At 62.2% G+C, this 18236-nt stretch overlaps 4 protein-coding genes across 4 annotated transcripts; 3 read left to right on the top strand and 1 right to left on the bottom strand.

Moving 5' to 3' along the window:
• Positions 1-10: 10 nt before the first annotated feature.
• On the top strand, positions 11-778 carry MNEG_1123 (hypothetical protein; the record flags this gene model as incomplete). The annotated part of the gene is made up of 1 exon (XM_014050401.1): positions 11-778. A coding segment is annotated over one exon (768 nt), but the record flags the coding sequence as incomplete, so codon positions are not given.
• Positions 779-1497: 719 nt separating this feature from the next.
• MNEG_1122 (hypothetical protein) lies at positions 1498-7555 on the bottom strand (the record flags this gene model as incomplete). Its single annotated transcript, XM_014050400.1, has 11 exons — positions 1498-1944; positions 2487-2572; positions 2873-3184; positions 4038-4148; positions 4355-4501; positions 4748-4890; positions 5065-5345; positions 6217-6294; positions 6553-6777; positions 7017-7144; positions 7291-7555. The coding sequence occupies 11 exons, from the start codon at positions 7553-7555 to the stop codon at positions 1498-1500; spliced, it is 2223 nt and encodes a 740-aa protein (XP_013905854.1).
• A 2974-nt stretch (positions 7556-10529) lies between these two features.
• Positions 10530-13992, top strand: MNEG_1121 (hypothetical protein; the record flags this gene model as incomplete). The annotated part of the gene is made up of 11 exons (XM_014050399.1): positions 10530-10608; positions 11195-11340; positions 11562-11631; positions 11780-11821; positions 12047-12151; positions 12332-12396; positions 12620-12724; positions 12905-12961; positions 13278-13346; positions 13735-13811; positions 13950-13992. 11 exons carry the CDS (start codon positions 10530-10532, stop codon positions 13990-13992), a joined length of 858 nt encoding a protein of 285 aa, XP_013905853.1.
• Positions 13993-15585: 1593 nt separating this feature from the next.
• MNEG_1120 (hypothetical protein) lies at positions 15586-17777 on the top strand (the record flags this gene model as incomplete). The annotated part of the gene is made up of 6 exons (XM_014050398.1): positions 15586-15711; positions 16013-16087; positions 16317-16391; positions 16605-16856; positions 17154-17369; positions 17619-17777. The coding sequence occupies 6 exons, from the start codon at positions 15586-15588 to the stop codon at positions 17775-17777; spliced, it is 903 nt and encodes a 300-aa protein (XP_013905852.1).
• Positions 17778-18236: the final 459 nt, after the last annotated feature.

Genomic DNA, 18236 nt, shown 5'->3' with positions numbered 1-18236 from the left:
GGGCGGTGAGGGCCCGGCCGGCTTTGGCGTGGAGGAGGGGGGGGAGGAGGAGGCGGACGGCGACGAGTCTGAGGTGGCCGCCCAATCTGACGTCAGCGCCAGCTGCTGCAGCGGCAGCGCGAGCAGCAGCAGCAGCGGCGGCGAGAGCGACCGCCACGGGGGCGCCGCCGCGCTGCCGCCGGGCTCGCGGGGCGGCGCGACGCGCCGCACGTGCGTGATATGCCTGGAGAGGTACAGGGCCGGAGAAAAGGTGTCAGTGCTGCCGTGTGCCCACAGGTTTCATGCAAAATGCGTCGGCTCCTGGCTCGCCGTGCGCCGCTTCTGCCCCGTCTGCAAGCGCGACGCGACCGAGCCCCCGCCACAGCTGCCAAGCGGCGGCGCCTCGTCAGCCGCCGCCACGTCAGCCGCCGCCACGCCTGCGCCGGGGACGGCGGCGGTGCACGAGGGGGCCGCGCCGGTCGCGGGTGTGGGCGTGGGTGCCGGGCGGGGGGATGCAGGCGGTGGCGGCGGAGGGCGCCTGGGCGGCGGTTGGCTGCGGCGGCTGGCCCGCAGGATGCGCCGCGGCGCGGCAGAAGCGGCGGCAGCGGGGGCCGGTGGGGCGGTCCAGGATATAGAGGCCGGCGGTGGCGGCGGCGGCGGCGGCGGCGCGGTCGTGGCTTTGGCCGAGCAGCAGCAGCAGCAGCAACAGCAGCAGCAGCAGCAGCAGCTGGCGAGCGAGCTTACTGCGCCCCTCTTGCCTGGTGGCAGCGCCGGCGCCGGTGGTGCGGGCGCCGTTTGAAGGATACCGCTCCCAGCGCTGCTGTGGCGGTGAATGACCCGAGCGATGGGGCCGCTGCTGCTTGCGCTCGCCGATGCCTCCACATGTCGAGCTGCGTGGGCGGCGTCGGCGGCCAGCGGCTGCTCTCGATTGGCTCCGTCAATGTCATGCTGATGCCTCGTCAGCTGCATATTGTACATACCCCCTGAACCGTAGTCATTAGGCGCCTGTACCATTTCATGCAGTGCGGGGTGCGGTGGTCCATGGATTGCGTCATGACCGCGCTTGTGTCGTTGTTGTTGACGTCGTTGCAGTGCTGCAGCTTTCATCCACGATAACATCCGGCAAAAACCAATACGGCAGCAAAGCGCGCACAGCAGGCCCCCCAGGCACCCTGCGCAGCTACGCGGGGCGGCCGTCGGGGCTGCGACCATCAAAACAATTTCAGAGTGTGGCCTTGTGCGCGGCTTGGCGCCAGCAGGCTCTGAGCCCTGCATTCCTTTCTTATCAAGAGCTGTGGATTGCACGACTTAGGAGTGAAGTGTAATTTACTTGCAAACAAATCGTCTACTTCAAGGCTAGTGCTTCCAATGGACTCAAAGAGGGTACCCCAAATCTGACTGCCTTTCAAGATTCAAATGGGCATTTCAACAGCGGCACGACGTGCATCACAGCAGCACGCTGGCGCACCGCCCAGATCCGCATGTGAGCATCCACGGGCCGTGTTCATGGCCCCACGCCTACCCCACCAGCACCGTCGGCCGCTGCAGGTGGTGGCTTGTTGTGCTCTGGAAAGCGTCCGCTACCGCCACCACAGCAGCGTCCGCGCCCGGTGGCCCAAAAATCGAGTTTGACAACGGCCGCAGCCCGGACCCGGCCCCTGTTGGTGCCACTGCGCTGCCGTTGAGGGGAGGGAAGCCGCCCTTCTCCACCGCTGTCGGTGACCGTTCGCCGCCGCCGCTGGCGGGTGGGGCTGACATGTTGCTGCGGCCGACGAGCTGGGCAGGTGTTGCAGCGCCCGCAACACCACTAGTCTCCGAGTCACCTGCCTCGGACTGCACGAAACCAACAGGCAGGACGACCTCGGGTATCCCCAGGAGGGAGGGCAGGGCGTCCAAGCCCGCCGCGCCGCCGCCGCAGCCCTTGAGCAGCGCAGAAATCCCGTTGCTCTCAAAATAAGCGGTGACCTGAGCGATGGGCCGATGAGGGGCGGGCAGCGGAAGTTGTGTGGTCGTCGCGGCCAAAGCCTCCAGGGTGCTAATCGATGGCAGTCAGGTGAAGACCCAAGCCGCAGTCAACACCGCTCTCCTGAGGTTGCAAGCACGTCTGACCGCCAAACCTCGTTCTCAAGCAATTGTGCCATCAATCACCCGTCAAACTCGTCAACACCGCTCTCGAGCCGGGCGGAGGCCGCCTCTTGCCTGACAAGCAAGCTCCTGGCGCAGGCGCTGAGCTTTGAGGTATCCGAGGGACGGCATCACCTGGCCCAGCCTGAACATATTGTACCACCTGGCAGTACGGGCGGTTTGGATGGTACACGGGCGAAGTAACGTACGCTGCGAAGCACAGATCTGCATTACTGTGCCGGGTACACCCCATGGCTGCTGGCCAAAGCAGTGCGTCCTGGCAGTGCAGGCTGGTGTGCACTGTTTGCAAGGTTGCTCCAGGCCAGAGCTTGAACCATCCAACCCGTGCGCTCTGCATTGTCTTGCCTGGTGTTAGGTCTGACAATGCCTGCCATCCAGAGCCCTTCGAAGCTGAGGGCAACCTCGGATTCCAGGATCACGGTCAGCAGATCCTCGGTCAACTCAGCACCTGGGGGGAAAATGAGTGAGAGGCCAAGAGGGCACATCTGCCTCAATTGATGATGGGGTGTGCACATGGGCCTTGGGCATACACTCAGACGGATCAGACATGGCAGAAAAAAAGGGCGAGCTGTGACATTGCAGCCGATGCCCTGCCATCAGCAGAATTTTGCATTGCACTGCACAGCTTCCTCTGCAATCATGGTGGCTAGCAGCTCGGTTCCGGCAAGCATTTCTTCCTCATCAGGGGCAGAGAAAGCTCTGTACAACCCACCGGGTGGCTCAGGCAGAGGCCCAACAACGCGCAGACCTGCCGTGCGGTTCAACACTCCCACCAGCTCAGGCGCCGTGCGTTCCAGAAAACCGACCTGCAGCGATGTCAGGGTGACGCCCAGGCCAGCCCTGAACTCATCCGCCGACATGAAAGGCACGGCATATGATCTTGAAATTGGCTGCTGCTGCTTCTGCTGCTTCTGCTGCTGCTGCTGCGGCTGCTGCTGCTGCTGCGGCTGCTGCTGCTGCTGCTGCTGCTGCTGCTGCTGCTGCTGCTGCTGCTGCTGCTGCTGCTGCTGCTGCAACAGGGATGGCGGCGGCGATAGTGGTGGTAGCTGGCTGCTTCGGACTGCGAGGGCGGCGGAGGTTGCGGTTTGCGGCGCCTCGAGAGCACGGGCGACGGCCAGGCAGTCCAGGGCTTGCCGGCAGAAAACGCCGGTTTTGTCGAGGGAGGCGGATGCCTGGATTGGAAGAGATTGGAGGTGTCGATGTTTGTTTGTTGGGTTGGATGGTGCGCGGCTGTTGTGCAGCACGGAGAGAGGTGTGGGTGTGGCGGGCACCACCCGTCCTTCAGGGGGCTGGTCTGGCGCCATCCATGGTGGCGCCACTGGGCAAAGCGCATGCAGCCGCGCAGATCTCTGGCGATGAGGGGCATGGATGCTGTTACCCCATCGAGTGTCCGAACCCCTGCTCGAATCAGGCAGGGTGTGAGACGGAATCTCGCCTGCAAGACGCCTGTCTGTGGGATGAGGCCGCCGCTGGGCCGGAAGGCAGTGGCGCCCGTCGTCACGGCGGGGCAGAGGATGGAGCCCCAAGTCTCACTGCGGATTTCACAGCGCCGTTTGCGCGGCCGCGCGCACTCGCACGTGCGCTGTTTGTGGGGTGCGAGCTAGGGCGCGTGCGCAGACCGCGGCTGGGGCTGTCAAAATGGCAATGCACCCCAAAGCAGCCTGGACGGAGCGTGTTGCACAACTGAGTGGTAGCCCCCAAGCCTCGGGAGTTACCTGCCGATTGCAAATGGCAGGAGGCCTGCATCCAGAGGGGGCCAATTCAGTTTGCTTGCGTCCGTCGTGTGTGCCAAGCGAGCCTGCTGCCGGCCCAATCCATTGCCACAGCATCAGTCGACCAGCCGGGCGCCTTGCATTGAACGGCAGCCTCGCACCCTCGCAGTATCAAAATCAGGCCAAAAGAACCGCACGTACCTGCGACCACAGAAGCAGCAGAGCCGGCGCTGCTGCCACAACTTCCGGTTGTTGGGTCCCAGGGGTTTCGCGTCAGGCCCCCGAACCAATCGTCTCCCCACGCCAGCTCCCCTGTGTGCAGGGCCAGCACCGGGTGCCAAGACCGTCATGCATTCAGATGGTGCATTGCGCGTGGCGAGGCCGCATCAGGTGTGGAGGGGCACACCCATCAACTTGATGTCTGTGTCAACAGTAACACTAAAGTGCTCACAACCTCACAGACGACGCCACAGCGAGCCGTGGCTCCAACCGCCGCTGAGGCCCACGAATCCAGTCACCTGTCGAAAGCTTTGCAGAGTGGACCGCGCCGGCGGCGCCGCTCAGCGCCTCAAACGCCCACGACGGGCGGTGGATGACCCTTCGGGCCAACGCGGCGCTGCCCCAGGTGGTGGGGTAGCCGGGCACTGCAAAGATGTCCTTGAGGCCTGCTCATGAGGCGGGCATGCGTGTGTGTATGTTGGGCGTTCTGATGGCTCAGCTGGGGTTTTTGGAGAGGTGTGCGCTTGCTTTGCAGATGAAAACAATGCTGATCAATGAGAAACCAGTCAATCAGGGGTAGGAGGCATCGTCAAACAGCTCAGACTTGCCATATGGGATGCCCAGCAGTAGTGACGACCCCGCATCGTCATCCGCCAACGGAGTACTGCCACCAGTGGCGTTTAGGGGCGGACCTGCACCGCTGGCCTGCCGGGAACCTGCTGCCTGCGGCGATTGCGCCCCGCCTGCTCGCTGCAGCTGGGCGTCTGCGCGTCGGGCTGCGTCGGCCGACAGGGCGTCAGTGTATGTCACCACGGCGCGCAGCGTGGGGTTGTGCCTGCGTGCGGTGGGCAGTGCAGCGCAGCGAGGTCGTGGTTTGGACTGCTGGTGTAACACGCCTGCTGCCAGAAGTTTGAAACAAGTGATGCTTCTCCAACAATTGGGCCGGCCGACCCTGCAGCCACTTGCTGCTTGCGTGCACGTTCCGCACGTCCATCATGCAGCAACGCACCTTCGCAAGCGGCGGCCAAACAGGGCCCTCAGCCCGTCCGCCGTGGCCGAGCCATTGCGCAGCATTGCAGCGAAGTCAAACACCGTGGAGAACGCCAGGCGGTCATCCTGGTCGTCGCCAATAATCTGGGCCGAGCCTGAATGACCAGCAGTGCTGCTGCTGTTGGTGCCGCGCGCATCCTCCGTTTGGGTCGGAGCGCCCGTCGCGCCGCCCGGGGACGCCTCGGGCTGGACGTCAGTGGCAAAGGCCGGCTGTGGCGCCAGCTGGGGCGGCTGGAGGCTCTGCAAAAGGGGGCCCAGGGAGAGCTGTCCGACGGGGCAGGCGGCTGCGGGCGCCGGGGCCGCCCCTGTTGCTGCACTGCTCAAAGCGGCGGCTGCCTGTGGAGTCTGGGGTTCAGAAGACCCAGAAGTGCCGGCTGCAGAGGAGCCGCCGGCTGTGGGGGCTGCAGCGGCGGCGTTGACTGACGCGGTGTCAATGCGATCCAGACGCAGCAGGGTGTCCGCTAAGGCGTCTGCCTCCTCAAGAGACTGTTTGGGTTGTTGAGATTGGGCCATAGGTAGTGCCATGTGTGTTTGTGCGCGTGAGCGTGCATGCGTGCATGCTGCACTTGTGTGCGCGTGAGTGAGAATGGGACGGTGCTGGTCAAAGCGTGTAAGACATAGCGCACATGAGCAGGGTGATCCTCTTGTACTGATTCATGGTCGTCATACGACGGAGGCACACAGTTTTTTTGTCCGGCAGGAGGCTGACATGCTCAAGGCAGTGCAGAGCGCTCAAACCTGCAGCCAGTCCACCATAGGGCCCATCGCAGACGTTGCTGCCAACGCAGAGGATGATTCATCCCCCGCAGGCTCAGAACTCGCAGCAGCGCTAAGGTTGATGGCTGGCCTCTTCTTGGCCAAATCCACCCTGGCGGCTGCGGCCTGGAGGGGTAGTGGATCGGGAGGGCAACAGCTCGGAGAATGCGTGGAGGCAGCCTTGCCACTGACGGATCTCTTCACACAGATGTAGTTCAGACTCACGCGCACAACAAAGCCCGGCTCTTTGTTGCAGAAATATCGCGGCCAATCCCAGCTCAGGCATACACAAGCAGGCGTAATCTAGCGCCTAGGGCCGCCGCATTGCGTGCAGGGCAATCTCCCTCGGATGCACCTGGGCGTCCCGTGGTGCGAGGCCGAACGCCTGGCGCAGCTTGCGCTCTGTGGCTGCGCTAACCGCCAGGTCAGACTCCTGTCCGATGCGGCCGGCAAGATGTGTATGCTTCAGGGTTGGCAGGCAAGCACTTTTAGGCGTGCATCAGGCGGGTGTGATAAGGGGGGGTTCAAGTGCATTAGATGTGCACAGGAGGTGCGTGCAAGGGGGTTTGACGGCTTCAGGTATGACCTGTTGATTGCAGCGCGCGCACGTCGATTGTGCTGTTGTGCTGGTGCGCGTTCCAGTAGCGCTTGTCACCGTGCGCCCCCACCCAGTCTCTTCATCACCACACACCTGGAGAACCGAGCTGATCCCCATCAGCACCACACCCTGAATTATCTGGGGGCCCCAGGTGACGACGGTGCCCCCGCAGCTCCTCCCGACCACCAGGCCGATTGCTCCTTGGAGGGAGCCGGAGGTCATCAGCTGCGGCTCCTCCGGCTTTGGTTGCGGGCTTGCCATCGGGCCGGAGGCGGCTGCTGGCGTGTCATCGGGCGATTTCTGGGCGCCAGGTGCCACCTGTCCAAGGGGTTGTTGGGTGTAAGAGCGTGGCTATCACAAGCTTGCTGTACCATGAATGTACGTACAGAAATCGCAACGCTTTACCCAATGCGCCGCGATGTATGTCGCGGGCTCGCGGCTGCACCCCCAACACAGACTTCCTCCCCAACACGAATTCCTCCCAGCAATTAGAATAAATGTTGCTGATCCATGCCGCCGGACATGCACCCCGGTTGCATGCTATGCCAACCGCCCACCTGCAGGTACTCCCCTAGCATGTTCTGCATCAACAAGGACGGCGGCGGCACAGCCGCAGACGCGCCCAGCGCGGCCGCAGCGCTCCGCCCAGCGGGCGCTGTAGAGTTGAGCTGGGATGCCGGCAGCGCTGCGGCGGCGCGCAGCAGAGTACGGCCAGCAGCAAGAGAGAGGTTGGGCCAGCCCTCATCAGCTGCGGCAACCTCAAATAAAAAGCAGTGTAGATGCCACCCGCAGGAGGCAGCACAGAAAGTTCAAGTGGCGGTCGTGCCTCACCATGGCGAAGCAAGAGCCGCCTCAGCTTGGCCGGCTGCTGAGCTGCCAGCTGCAGAACAGAGTGTTGCGCCGAAACGTTTGGTTCCAGCAGACGCTGCTGCTGCTGCTGCTGCTGCTGCTGCTGCTGCCGCCGCTGCTGCTGCTGCTGCTGCTGCTGCTGCTGCTGCTGCTGCTGCTGCTGCTGCTGCTGCTGCTGCTGTGCCTGCTGGTCCGCCTGCCCCCCTCCAACGCCAACCTGCCGCATGCGCCTGTTGCTGAAGGTCATGTCTGGGCTCTGCCCCGGCCCAGGCACGGGGCCGCCACTCCTGTTTTGGTCGCCAAAGAACCCTCCCTCTTCTGGCCATGCAGGCAACGATATGTTGTCTGCTTTGGGGCTAGCAGTCAAAGCAGCTGCGGCTGCAGGTGCCAGGCCGTCGTGCACGCAGCTGGTCAGAGGGTCGCCTGCGCAGCTGGCTGCGGAGGCGCCCAGCAGGTGGTGTGCAAAAGCCGCGTCTGTCGGCACAAGCAGCGCCAGGGGCGGGGGGCCGTCGAGCGCGGCTGGCGCAGAGGCCAGCGCGGCTGCTGCAAGGCGTGCAAACCCCGCCTGCATTTGGGTGTGGGTCGCAGGGGAAGACGTGGAGTTGCCGGCGCGGTCGCCCTCCTCTGACACTGCACAGCGCACCAGCAACAAAAGTGAACCACGTTGCTCATTGAGCACATGTACTGAAGCATTCCAGTTTGTACCCATCTCACGTGCTGCGGCCGCTCGTCTGCCAATTGGTGCAAGACCGTCCACCAGGCTGGTCCCGCACTCTGCTGATCACGGCCCCCCTCGTCGTCGCCTTTACTGCTCTCTCCTGTGCTACCACTGCTTCCAACCCCAGCTGGTTCCCCGTTGCTGCCCGCGCTGCTTTCCCCGCTGCCGGTGCCGTTGCAGTCGCTGCTGCTGTTCCTGCAGCTGCTCTCTGGCGGCGCAGGACGACCAAGCAGGCCGAGAAGCCTGCTTTGAAGCAACGAAGCTGACATCACCATGGAGTCGTCTCGATCGCCTGCGCCCGCACCCTGCCCAGAATCCTGCACCAACAGCTGCTCAGGGGCAAGACCCAGACCAGCGCGACCCCCCTGCGCTGCCGCACTGCTGTTTGAAGGTGGTGAGCTTGCCCTGGTGGCGTCCCAGCTGCCTTCGTCAAGGCGAGCCTGCCTTTGGCTCGGCAGGCTATCGTCGGCACCCGCCAGGTGGCTGGTTGGGGTGGTTTGTGGCGCTGCTGTGGAGAGGCCTGGCGATAAATTTCCCGGGAAATTGGAGGCGGCAGGAGCTGAGCAAAGCAAAGACAGTTGCCGGGCGGCCGGCGAGCCACCACCCAGCTACTGTTGCCCTTGGACAAGCCGCCCACCTGCTCGTGCTGTCGCGGCCTCGTTGATCACCGGTTGCTGCTCTTCCCGAGGGCCCGCACAGGCTATTTTAGCACCAAACAATATAATGATGACCAGGAAGCGCTGGCCTTGAACGCGCATTTGGGCTTGCGAGGCGTGCATTCCAACGCTCCGAGGCTTCGTTTTAGATTTGCGATCACTGCGCACTGCCGTCTCCGACACAACATCAAGCGTTCGTATTCTTGAACCGGGGGCACGCCAAAGGATGCCACCGCGCTGCACGTGAGACCATTCGTTTCAGCTCCCTCACACTACATCATCAGTGTCTGGTCATCACCAGGGTTGAAATACTTCACCAGATATCTGAAACATGGTGGCATCATGATATCCTATTCAGCTTGCAAACGCTGCTCAGAAGCCATTGAGGCAGCCTTGAAAGCAGCATTCCCTGAGTCATGCTGACTTTGTGCCTGAGACGTGCCGGTGCCCGGGTCTCGTGCGCCTACCATTTAGCAATACGAGGCCCTCATCGCCCTGATGGGCATGTTGGGTGCGGTAAGCAACTGCCCCCTTGAACAGTACCTGCACGATCCCTGCAGCAATATATGTCCAAATCAAACATCAACTGCGTGCCCACCCGTTGGAGCCGATTGCTTGGCCGCCGCAGTCCGCCCGTGCGGGGAACTGCTGTGCTTATGGCTGCCCCACAAGTGCAGGCTTTGCCGAGATCTGGACCTTCCAGGCTTATGTCTGCAAGTCCTGCAAGGTAAGCGCAACCATTACCAGAATCAAGGCTGCGCTACTGTGTTGCTGACTTCTTGGTTGTTACACAGAAACCCCAACCTCCAAGCAGACCGTTACACACCCCGCGCTGAAACGTGTGAGCACCTAAAGACCAAACCCTGCGTCAAGCTCAGGGCAGATTCTTGTTGCCCGTGTTGCATTCACACTGCTGTGTGACGCGGAGCCAGGCCCGAAGCAGCCAGCCGCATTGAACCTGCCACCTGCACCTGTGCCCACGACCACGCGCCGTCATGCACAAAGGATCACGCGGCCGCCCGCGCAGCCCCCCGGCGGCTCCCTTGCCTACCCCGGACGACCACAGCAAAATGTCGCCGCGTCCGGCTGGCCGCACTGTCACCCTGCGGGATGGGGTGACGCATGCTTGCTCAGCGTGTCCCTTCATCGTCGTCGGCCAGCCACTGAGTCTCCTTGATGTCATCAGCCATGCCGCCTCGCTCTCCAAAACCTGCACTTGCTGCCACACTCCTCTTGCGGCTGTCGCTGCTGCTGCTGCTGCTGCTGCTGCTGCTGCTGCTGCTGCTGCTGCTGCTGCTGCTGCTGCTGCTGCTGCTGTGCAAGATTCGTATTGCAAGACAATGAGAGGGGCTGAACCTTTCAAAACGACTCACTATAGCAAAGTTGAGTGGGGACATCGCAAATCGGTTGTCCAGCTCGAGCTGGGAGGTACAACTGCCGCGGGACCGCCTCGAAGCTGGATGGTGAGCGTAGCAGGTCGCATAATATGTCAACATTACTGCGGACGTGCTTGACCCATTGGTCACCCGTTGTGGGGCCCGTTGACATAGCCAGGCCCGTTAGTGAGGTTGGGCGGGCGAGTGCACGAGCAGCAGGAGCAGCTTGGGTGACACTGGCACGTCACTGGCTGGTGGTGTCCCAGACGCGCGGGTGCGGTCAGCGGTTTCTGGTATGTGTTTCTGTTGACTACCGTGCGCTCGCGACAGGTCCTCGCCACGCTGTCGGCATCTGTGGTGTCCGCGAAGGGGTTTCGCAGGAAGAGACGGCCAAGTCAGGTTGCAGAATACGATTTCACCTGCTATATCTAAAGTATTTCACCCGTCTCACCTTAGGATTGTCTTGTTGCGATGGTCGGCCCGCGCAGCGGTGGTCTGGCACTTGTTGTCGCACTGGCCACTCTAGCACTCATAGCTGCCGAGAATGGAGGTAAATTTTGTGTCGGTGCATTCGCGCCGTCACGCTCGTTGTGTGTCCGCAGCCTGGCCCGCCGCACATGCACGTTGGCAGCGCTTGACGCCTCCTTGCTCATTTCGTGCAGCAATGGCGGCCTCCCCTGGGTGGGGGCCTCTCGAGAGGGCAGCGGCAAAAGCGCTTGGTGGACAAGATCCAGTGGACCTGCCTGCAAGCAAGGCCAGTGGCAGTGCCGACGTCGTGGAAGCTCTGTCCGCAGTAGGGCCCCAGGCCACGCCGCAGCCCAAAGGACGCCGCTGCAAAAGTGAGCCGCGCGAGGCCTGGCGGCGGGCCTAACAGGGTGGCCACGGGAGGGAGAGGAGACTAGCTTCCATGCACATAAAGTGCGGGGCTCTCCCTGTTGTCTTTGAGGTGCCGCGCTTAGTCCCTATGCCATTGATCCAAACTGTGCCCGCAAGCGCTCGATGGTTGCACGATAAAAGCTAAGCTTGAGCCAGTGCTGGCAGCAGCATTTGTTTGCGCCCTGGGTGCCCGTCCTCCCAACTGCGCCTCAATCCTACGGACACTGCTGATGCTTTGTGCTGCTTCGACACACTTCCAGGTGGGCGTGGGCAGATCATCCAAGGACCCATCCAAGCCAAGGACCTGCCTGTGCGCCGGCCCCCGGACTGGCAGTACTGCAACTTCGCCTGCGCAGAGAGCTACAACATCACCACCGACAGCGCGACCAACGAGATATTTGTCCAGGTGGGGTCAGGGGTGACCCCTTGTGTGCAAGCGGGAGGCGTGGCGCCAATGACGCTGCAAAGGTTTTAACGATGTGATAGTTGTTGTACAAGGCCACAGGCGCAGCATCACGGCTGGGCAGCCCACCTGCTAGCAGCTTGCACCTGGGCAGCCTCTCTTCCTCCATCACGCGGCGTTCAGAATCCCCCCTGCTGCCTGCCGTCCCTGCTGATGCATCGCAGGTCGTGCACAAGCCCATCGCCGGCGTCACCCCTGAGATGGCCGTCTGGTGGTTCAAAGGCAACGTGGAGGGTGAGCATGGGTATGGAGGACTGCCCGTCTGTGTCGCCGCTGCCCACCAACTTCGGTCTGGTGCCTCTCTTCTTTCAGTTTGCGTCTTCACCAGCTCAACCCCACCGACTCCTGCCCGCCTGTCCGTCAAAAACTGCCACCACGCCAGGCGACATGACGCACCCGGTCGACGGGATGACCTACCCGCGCTGTGAGTGATGGCGATAGAGAAAAGGGCAGGCCACACCTCTATTGCTGGGTTTTGATGCCCGTTTGCCATGCCCGCCCTTTAGATGGCGGATGCATTGCTGGCCCCCACCCTGCAGTGGCCCTCAATCGTCTACGCCACCCAACGCGCAGCTCAAGCACCACACATCAATTGAACCTCGCATTAAACGCAATTTGCGCTGCATTCTATATCCGTCACATTTACCAGATCACGTTTGGCACCCGAGGGACCACCTGTATCAGCTGACAAAGCGCAAGAGCCCCCTGGCCAAGACTGTCCCCGGAAGCGTGGACAAGGCCGTCTGGCGCATCAGTGAGCGCCCAGTTCTGCTTTCTATCCACCTTGTTCCGTGTGCGCGAGGGGAGGCGGAGGCAACCAACACCAGGGCTGCTGTGATGAACCGAGCTGTGACGAGCGTGCTCCACCTGTGCGCGTCTCCTCCCTGCCGCCCTCACACCTGCCTGCCCTCCCTTTGTTCTCTTCGACCCCCAGCCGAGTTCATCATCGCCTCCCAGCGCTACTTGAAGAGCGACGCAAACTGCATCTGGTCAGACGAGGTCAGCATGTGGACCGGGCCGAGGTTAAGGATGGCGACCCTGCACCAGTCAGGCAGCCCCAGCGAGCGTCAGCCTCTGTTACGGCCTCTCATTGCCGTGTCCCATCCTCTCGGTTGAACTCAGGGAGTGTACAGGAGGTTCCCAGCATGTCCCTAAAAAATTTGTCTGCGTTCTTGCTGACCAAAACGCACCTTGGAAACATCAACCCCACCCACGCACCCAGGCCTATGCAAACGACGACATCCAGGTGGTTGCCCTGAACATCACTGGCCTCTTCATGCAGCTGTCCATCGGGCTGAGCAACAAGCCGATGCGCCTGCGCCACCTGGTGCGGACGCCCCGTCGCTGTGTCTGTGCTTGACTGCGACCCAACACTTTCCTCCGTAAATGTGTCAGGACGAGAGGTCTCGCTGCCCGCTTGGGCACAAACAAAAGACTGCCAATGCTGCCCTCTGCACCCGCGTCCCCTGACCCTGTCCACGTGCGCCACCCTGGGACGATATCGCAGTGGTCGGCATCGCCCCAGGGGCTCATCCTGACCAGCGAGCTGCGCATCGGCTTCCAGGTGCGTTGCGCTGCTGATGCACCTGGACGTGCGCCGAGGCGGGTGCTGTGAACGAGGCCCTCTGCTCAAGCCCAGCGCGCCGGACCGCCTCGAGCGAAGAGATGCAGTCGCTGCAAGCAACATGCAACGCACTCCCGCCAACGTGCGAATGCGGCACGCAGTGTTTTCCAACCTGCTGATTACGCTTGGCGTGGCGGCCGAGCTAGGCCGGCGGACCGAAACATGCCATTGTCCCTTCGAGCAACGACCAACCTGTGAAACCCCTCATGCGCAGCCCACCTGTTCTCACTGACCCCTCCCCCCCCCCCCCGGCCAGGTCAAAGGCACATACACAGACCGCAAAGCCCGCACGGTCAAATCCTACAACAACAAATATGCCCGCAAGGTGCGGGGGCTGGATCAGAGAGTTTGACCGGACGCTTGACCAGAGTATTTGCAGGGTTTTTGTGTGCACCCAGCAGACGCAAGCCCCAAAATGGAATATGAGTACTGATTGAAGAGGGCTAGCGACGGGCCTGGCTGGAGCGATCATATGCAAGGCCACGCTGCGCTTGGTGCCATGCACCAGGATGCACCTCACCGTGCGCTCACTCTTAGTGCAGCGACGGAGCCGGAGGGGGGGGGATGGCAAAAACGTGACGGCATGGAGCCCACGTGATCTGCAGTTCTATAAAAGGGGGGCACATGCATGCGTTGTCATGCCAACTGCTACATGTGCTTGAATGTGCACACTTGGCCTCACTGTCACCCGGTCACCCCGATTACCCACACAGGCGTTTGGTGGCAGGGACCCGGAAGGCACTGCGCTGCTGTGGGCGCAGCACTGCCTAGAGGAGTTTAGCAACATGAAGTGAGTTGCGCTTGAGGCAAGAGGGGCCATTTAGCTCAACTGCCTGTCCGGCTGCCTGGCTGCCTGGCTTTGTTTCAACGCCTGTTCGAGTCCTGCATATTGTTATCACTCTGCCACCGCGCGGCCCCTGCACTGCAGGCACTTCCTACCAGCTCTCTACAAGAACATAACCGGTCTCTGAGCCCCAGCGGCACGCGATGAAAACTTGCCAAGTGCCCACCTTCTCGACAGCCCATGCTGTTATTGGTCAACAACCGACAGCGTGTTGGGCCTGCCTGCCGGTGCTGTCTGGTAGCTCTTGTCAAGAGCTGGAGATGGCTACGTGGGTCTGCTCTACAGACATGGTTCACACACTCGAACGTCTCAGTTGATGCCGCTTGAGCCGCTACATCCTTCAAACTTTTAAGATCTCTGGGTGGGCACCACTCTTGGCATCGAACGCATGCATTTCGGTGTGCCACCGACTCCCCAATACACATCTTGCAGTGTCAGACAGAGCTTTGGTGTGGCTTCCTTGCCCACAATCAGTAGTGACGCGGTTGCCTGACCTTGTGACGAGGGCCAGTCACTGTGCGCGAGCCGCGGCCATTCGATGTGATTGCTGAATTGACGGCTGCCAAACGGGCTGCTTATCAAGCTGCGTGTGGACCCAGCTATGGGGCCCTTTCCAGGTTTCTACAACCGTGCTTGCTTGTGCTGGTCTGCGCTGAGTCGTAGCCCGACCCAACTGCACTGCCCCCATCACTCAAAGGAGCACTGCGCCGCTTTGCGGCGCCATTGGCATGCGTGCGTGGTGGCACGCCTCCCTGATTGCCATGTGACATGCGCACATGGGAGGATTTGGGCCTCGTCAGGCATCCAATATCTTGTGCACGCTGACATGCACGCACACCCACACACAAGACGCACATGCGCCAACACCATGACCACACAAGGTAAAATGTAACGGCTTTAGGTAGTGGTGGCTCCATTTGAGTGTGGGACCTGAATCAAAACGACCACTTGTGGGTGCAACGTTCGTCCTCGGTCGCAGGTACGTTGGCACAGTCATACGCCAATGCTGCCTTTGACCAAAGGGCTGCATACCTAGTCAGCTGCATTAGCGCTTTCAGGGGCTTGATCCTACCTGCTGTCAGGCTACAGTGATTGAAATGCACGCAGCCGCGGAGCGCTCGCCGCGAGCGTCACTCACCAAGTCACTGGTGTGCAGCCAGGTTGTGCCACGACTGTCCTCAGTGAGGCAAGTGCATTCCTACACACCGTCACCCTTTTATCAGCGACAATGTCCCTAATGCATGCCAGCTGCCACGTCCTTGAAGGCGGTGTTCTCAACTTAGGGATCCGCAACTGGAAGCCGCGATCGCTGGCAAGGGCCAGCACACTCCGCAATTCAATCGGAGCAAGCGCCATGGATCACTTCAAGGCCACCGTCCAGGTGCGGGAGCCGCGAGCACCGATGCCGCTCCCACGCCCGCACGCAGCAGCGGCCGTTTCCGCGCGCCCCCAGCCTGGAGCAGTGCTGTCGCTGATGGGTGTGACGCTACCCGCACGAAGTACAAGAAAGTCCATGCACATGGCCCCCGTGTGCCATTGTACCGTGCACGCACCACGTCGGCGTCCCTTATGCATGCATGCATTTAACGCCTGCTCACCACATCCCAGCACATATCCCCCCCCTCCCAACTAGCAGGAAGTGGCGAAGAGCCCGCCTTTCCTCCCCCGCAGCGGCGCCTGCGCCGCGCCTCTTCCCGCATCAAGCGGATATGATGCCATCATGATCGGGGGTTATGTGGAACAACCGGACAAGAAGCGGGAGGGCACGAACGAAGCGTGGGCCTTCGCCCGCGGCGGCGGCGGCAGCTGGGACCTGGTGCCTTACGCGCCCGGCCCGCAGCCCGGGGTGAGCGCCCTGCTTGGCGCTCGCGCCGCTGGTTGCTTAGCGGGTTGCTGGAAGACCGAGAGACAGGCAGGCGGAAGTCGCAGCGCGCATAGCAGGCAGCAGGCTCCGTGTATGCATGCAGGTGCAAACCTGCACTCTGAGCCTCGGCATGCGCAAACCACTTCATAAGCATGGCTGTGTCACTCTCAGAACTCCCCATTGACGGTGTGCAGCCCAAATAGCACAGCCGTCGACCTCCCTCCCATCACGCCTCTGATTGTCCATCGCGCCCACCCTCTTGTCCTTGTCGGCCGGCGCTCAGCCGCGCATCGCGTCCCAATGTGTGTCGGTGGGGGAAGACGTTTGGCTCATCGGCGGCTGGGACCCCTCGCAGCAGGTGGGCCTGCCTGTTATTTTGCAGCCTGATCCCCCCTTCAAAGAGCGCCGCGCAGCAGCGGGGGTGGCCACCGGCCAGCGACGGCTGGTCATGAGCGCGCCTGTCGTGCTGCCTCGACACGCGAACTTGTGCGGCCGTATCCGATCGTGCTTGCGTGAGCGTCGCGGCTTGCCTGGCCCCAGCATCATGAATGGTCTTATCACATGGTCACACTGCTGTGCGTCATCAGGGCCCCGGGGCATTCCAGGATGACATCTGGAGGCTCAGCACTAAGGACTGGTCTTGGACGCGAGTGGAGCCGCAGGTGAGCGTGCGGATGGGGGGCGGCCCAAAGCGCTCGTGCTGCGCGTGTGTTCGCTCATCATCGTTGATCCGAGGCCAGGTGCACGTGTCCAGCGATCAGGCATCGGACTGGATACGCCGTGTTGGGCAACGGCAACAGGCAAGCTGCCGAGCCCATTAGCACCACGCGCACTCAACCTGTGCTGACCCCCGCTCTCACCATCGACCAACACAGGGCGAGAAGGTCGGCGGCGGTATCAGCAGGTTCCAGGCAGTGGCCGTCGACGGCATGATCTACATCCACACGCACCGAACCTCGGACCACATCCTAACCTTGGACACGTCCACGTCGCCCCCCACCCTGGCGCGGCGGCCCGTGCAGCCGGACACGTCGGCGGGCGCCCCGTCGGCGCGCGGCCTGCACTCGGTCACGCGGGTGGGGGGCGGACTGGTGCTGTTCGGCGGCGCCCCGCAGAGCGGCCCCATGGTGAGAGTGCCGCGTATCCCAGGGGGTGGGCGAGCGTGACATGCTTGCAGCCCCGAGGCAGGCACATAGCACCAGCGCGCCTGTCGAGGGTGACCCCAAGGCTATCGGAGTGGCGCGGGGACCCTGCCGCTGCAACTAGGGGTGCATGGCTTTGTCTTCAGGGTGGCGGGTGGGAGGCTTGTTGACCGCCCCTCCCTGCGGCGCACATCTCTGATCCCTCTACCTTTGCATGTCATCCATTTGGCGCAAATTTGACCCCTCCGTGTGCCTCGCCTTGAAACCCTCAAACCACCACAGATGGGCGACCTGTGGCGGCTCGACCTCTCCTCCCTCTCCTGGCAGCAGCTGTCCCCCGCCGGCCCCGCGCCCCACGTGCGCTGCAGCCACATCGCGGCGGCGGTTGGGGACTCGAAGCTCCTTGTCGTCGGCGGCGCGTTTTACGGCAGCTCCGGCGGCCTCGAGATGCTGGGGGATGCGTTCGTGTACGATCTAGAGAAGAACGCGTGGGATGAGGTGAGTTGCGGGGCTGCTGTGCTGGATCCGGGCGAATCTGCTGCTGCAAGCAGCTATGAAAAGAGGGCGTGCATGCAGGAAGGCGCACAGCAGCGTGTTTGACCAGCAAATGCAGGTGCCGGCGCCTTCCAGCATTATCTTGACTTTCGCAAGGGACACACGTACAGCGGTGCGCTCTAGCTGCTTGGGCGCTTCGCACACGCGCCCCTCACTCGTTTATTTTGATTCGCCTCACGTACGGCGCCGCAGGTCGTTGCTTCCGGCGACGGGCTGCCGTCGCCGCGCAACGCCGCCGTCGGCTTGCCGCTGGCGCGGGCGTCGGAGGGGCACGTGCTGGACCTGCTGATCCATGGCGGCTGGCGGGCGTTTGTGGAGACCTATGCCGACTCCCACATCATCTCAATCTGAGATGACATTATGCTCCCAACGCACGCACCGAGACAGGACGCATGGCACTTAAATCAATCTTTGTGTGGATGATGAAGGCTTGTTGAAACACACCCCCTGCAATGCAGTGCGCAGCATTTCTGCGGGCTGGCCAGCACAATCAGTGCATGCTTCGAAGCAAATATAAGTGCTGACAACCCTACGTTCCTGGTGCAGCTGCCCCAGCTAGCAGTCCCAGTTGTAACATATGCAATTGTGAGTGTTTTCCACCGGCCTTCTGCGACGGGTCACCAGCCTCATCCTGCGCCACCCCAGGAACGAGTGCTATTCTCAGATACGATCTAAGTAATCCAAATCGATTGGGAGCTCTGGCAGCTGTGGTTGGTGCGGCAGTCGACCTGCGCAGTCAGAGACAGCCGCAGCAGCCACGCTTGTGTTGACCTATGGGTTGACCCAGTGCGCGCAGCTAGGGCTGGCCGT

Source organism: Monoraphidium neglectum, assembly GCF_000611645.1.
Source record: "Monoraphidium neglectum strain SAG 48.87 unplaced genomic scaffold scaffold00106, whole genome shotgun sequence".
In the NCBI taxonomy this organism is placed as follows: Eukaryota; Viridiplantae; Chlorophyta; class Chlorophyceae; order Sphaeropleales; family Selenastraceae; genus Monoraphidium; species Monoraphidium neglectum.
This window is presented reverse-complemented; position numbering and strand designations above follow the sequence as displayed.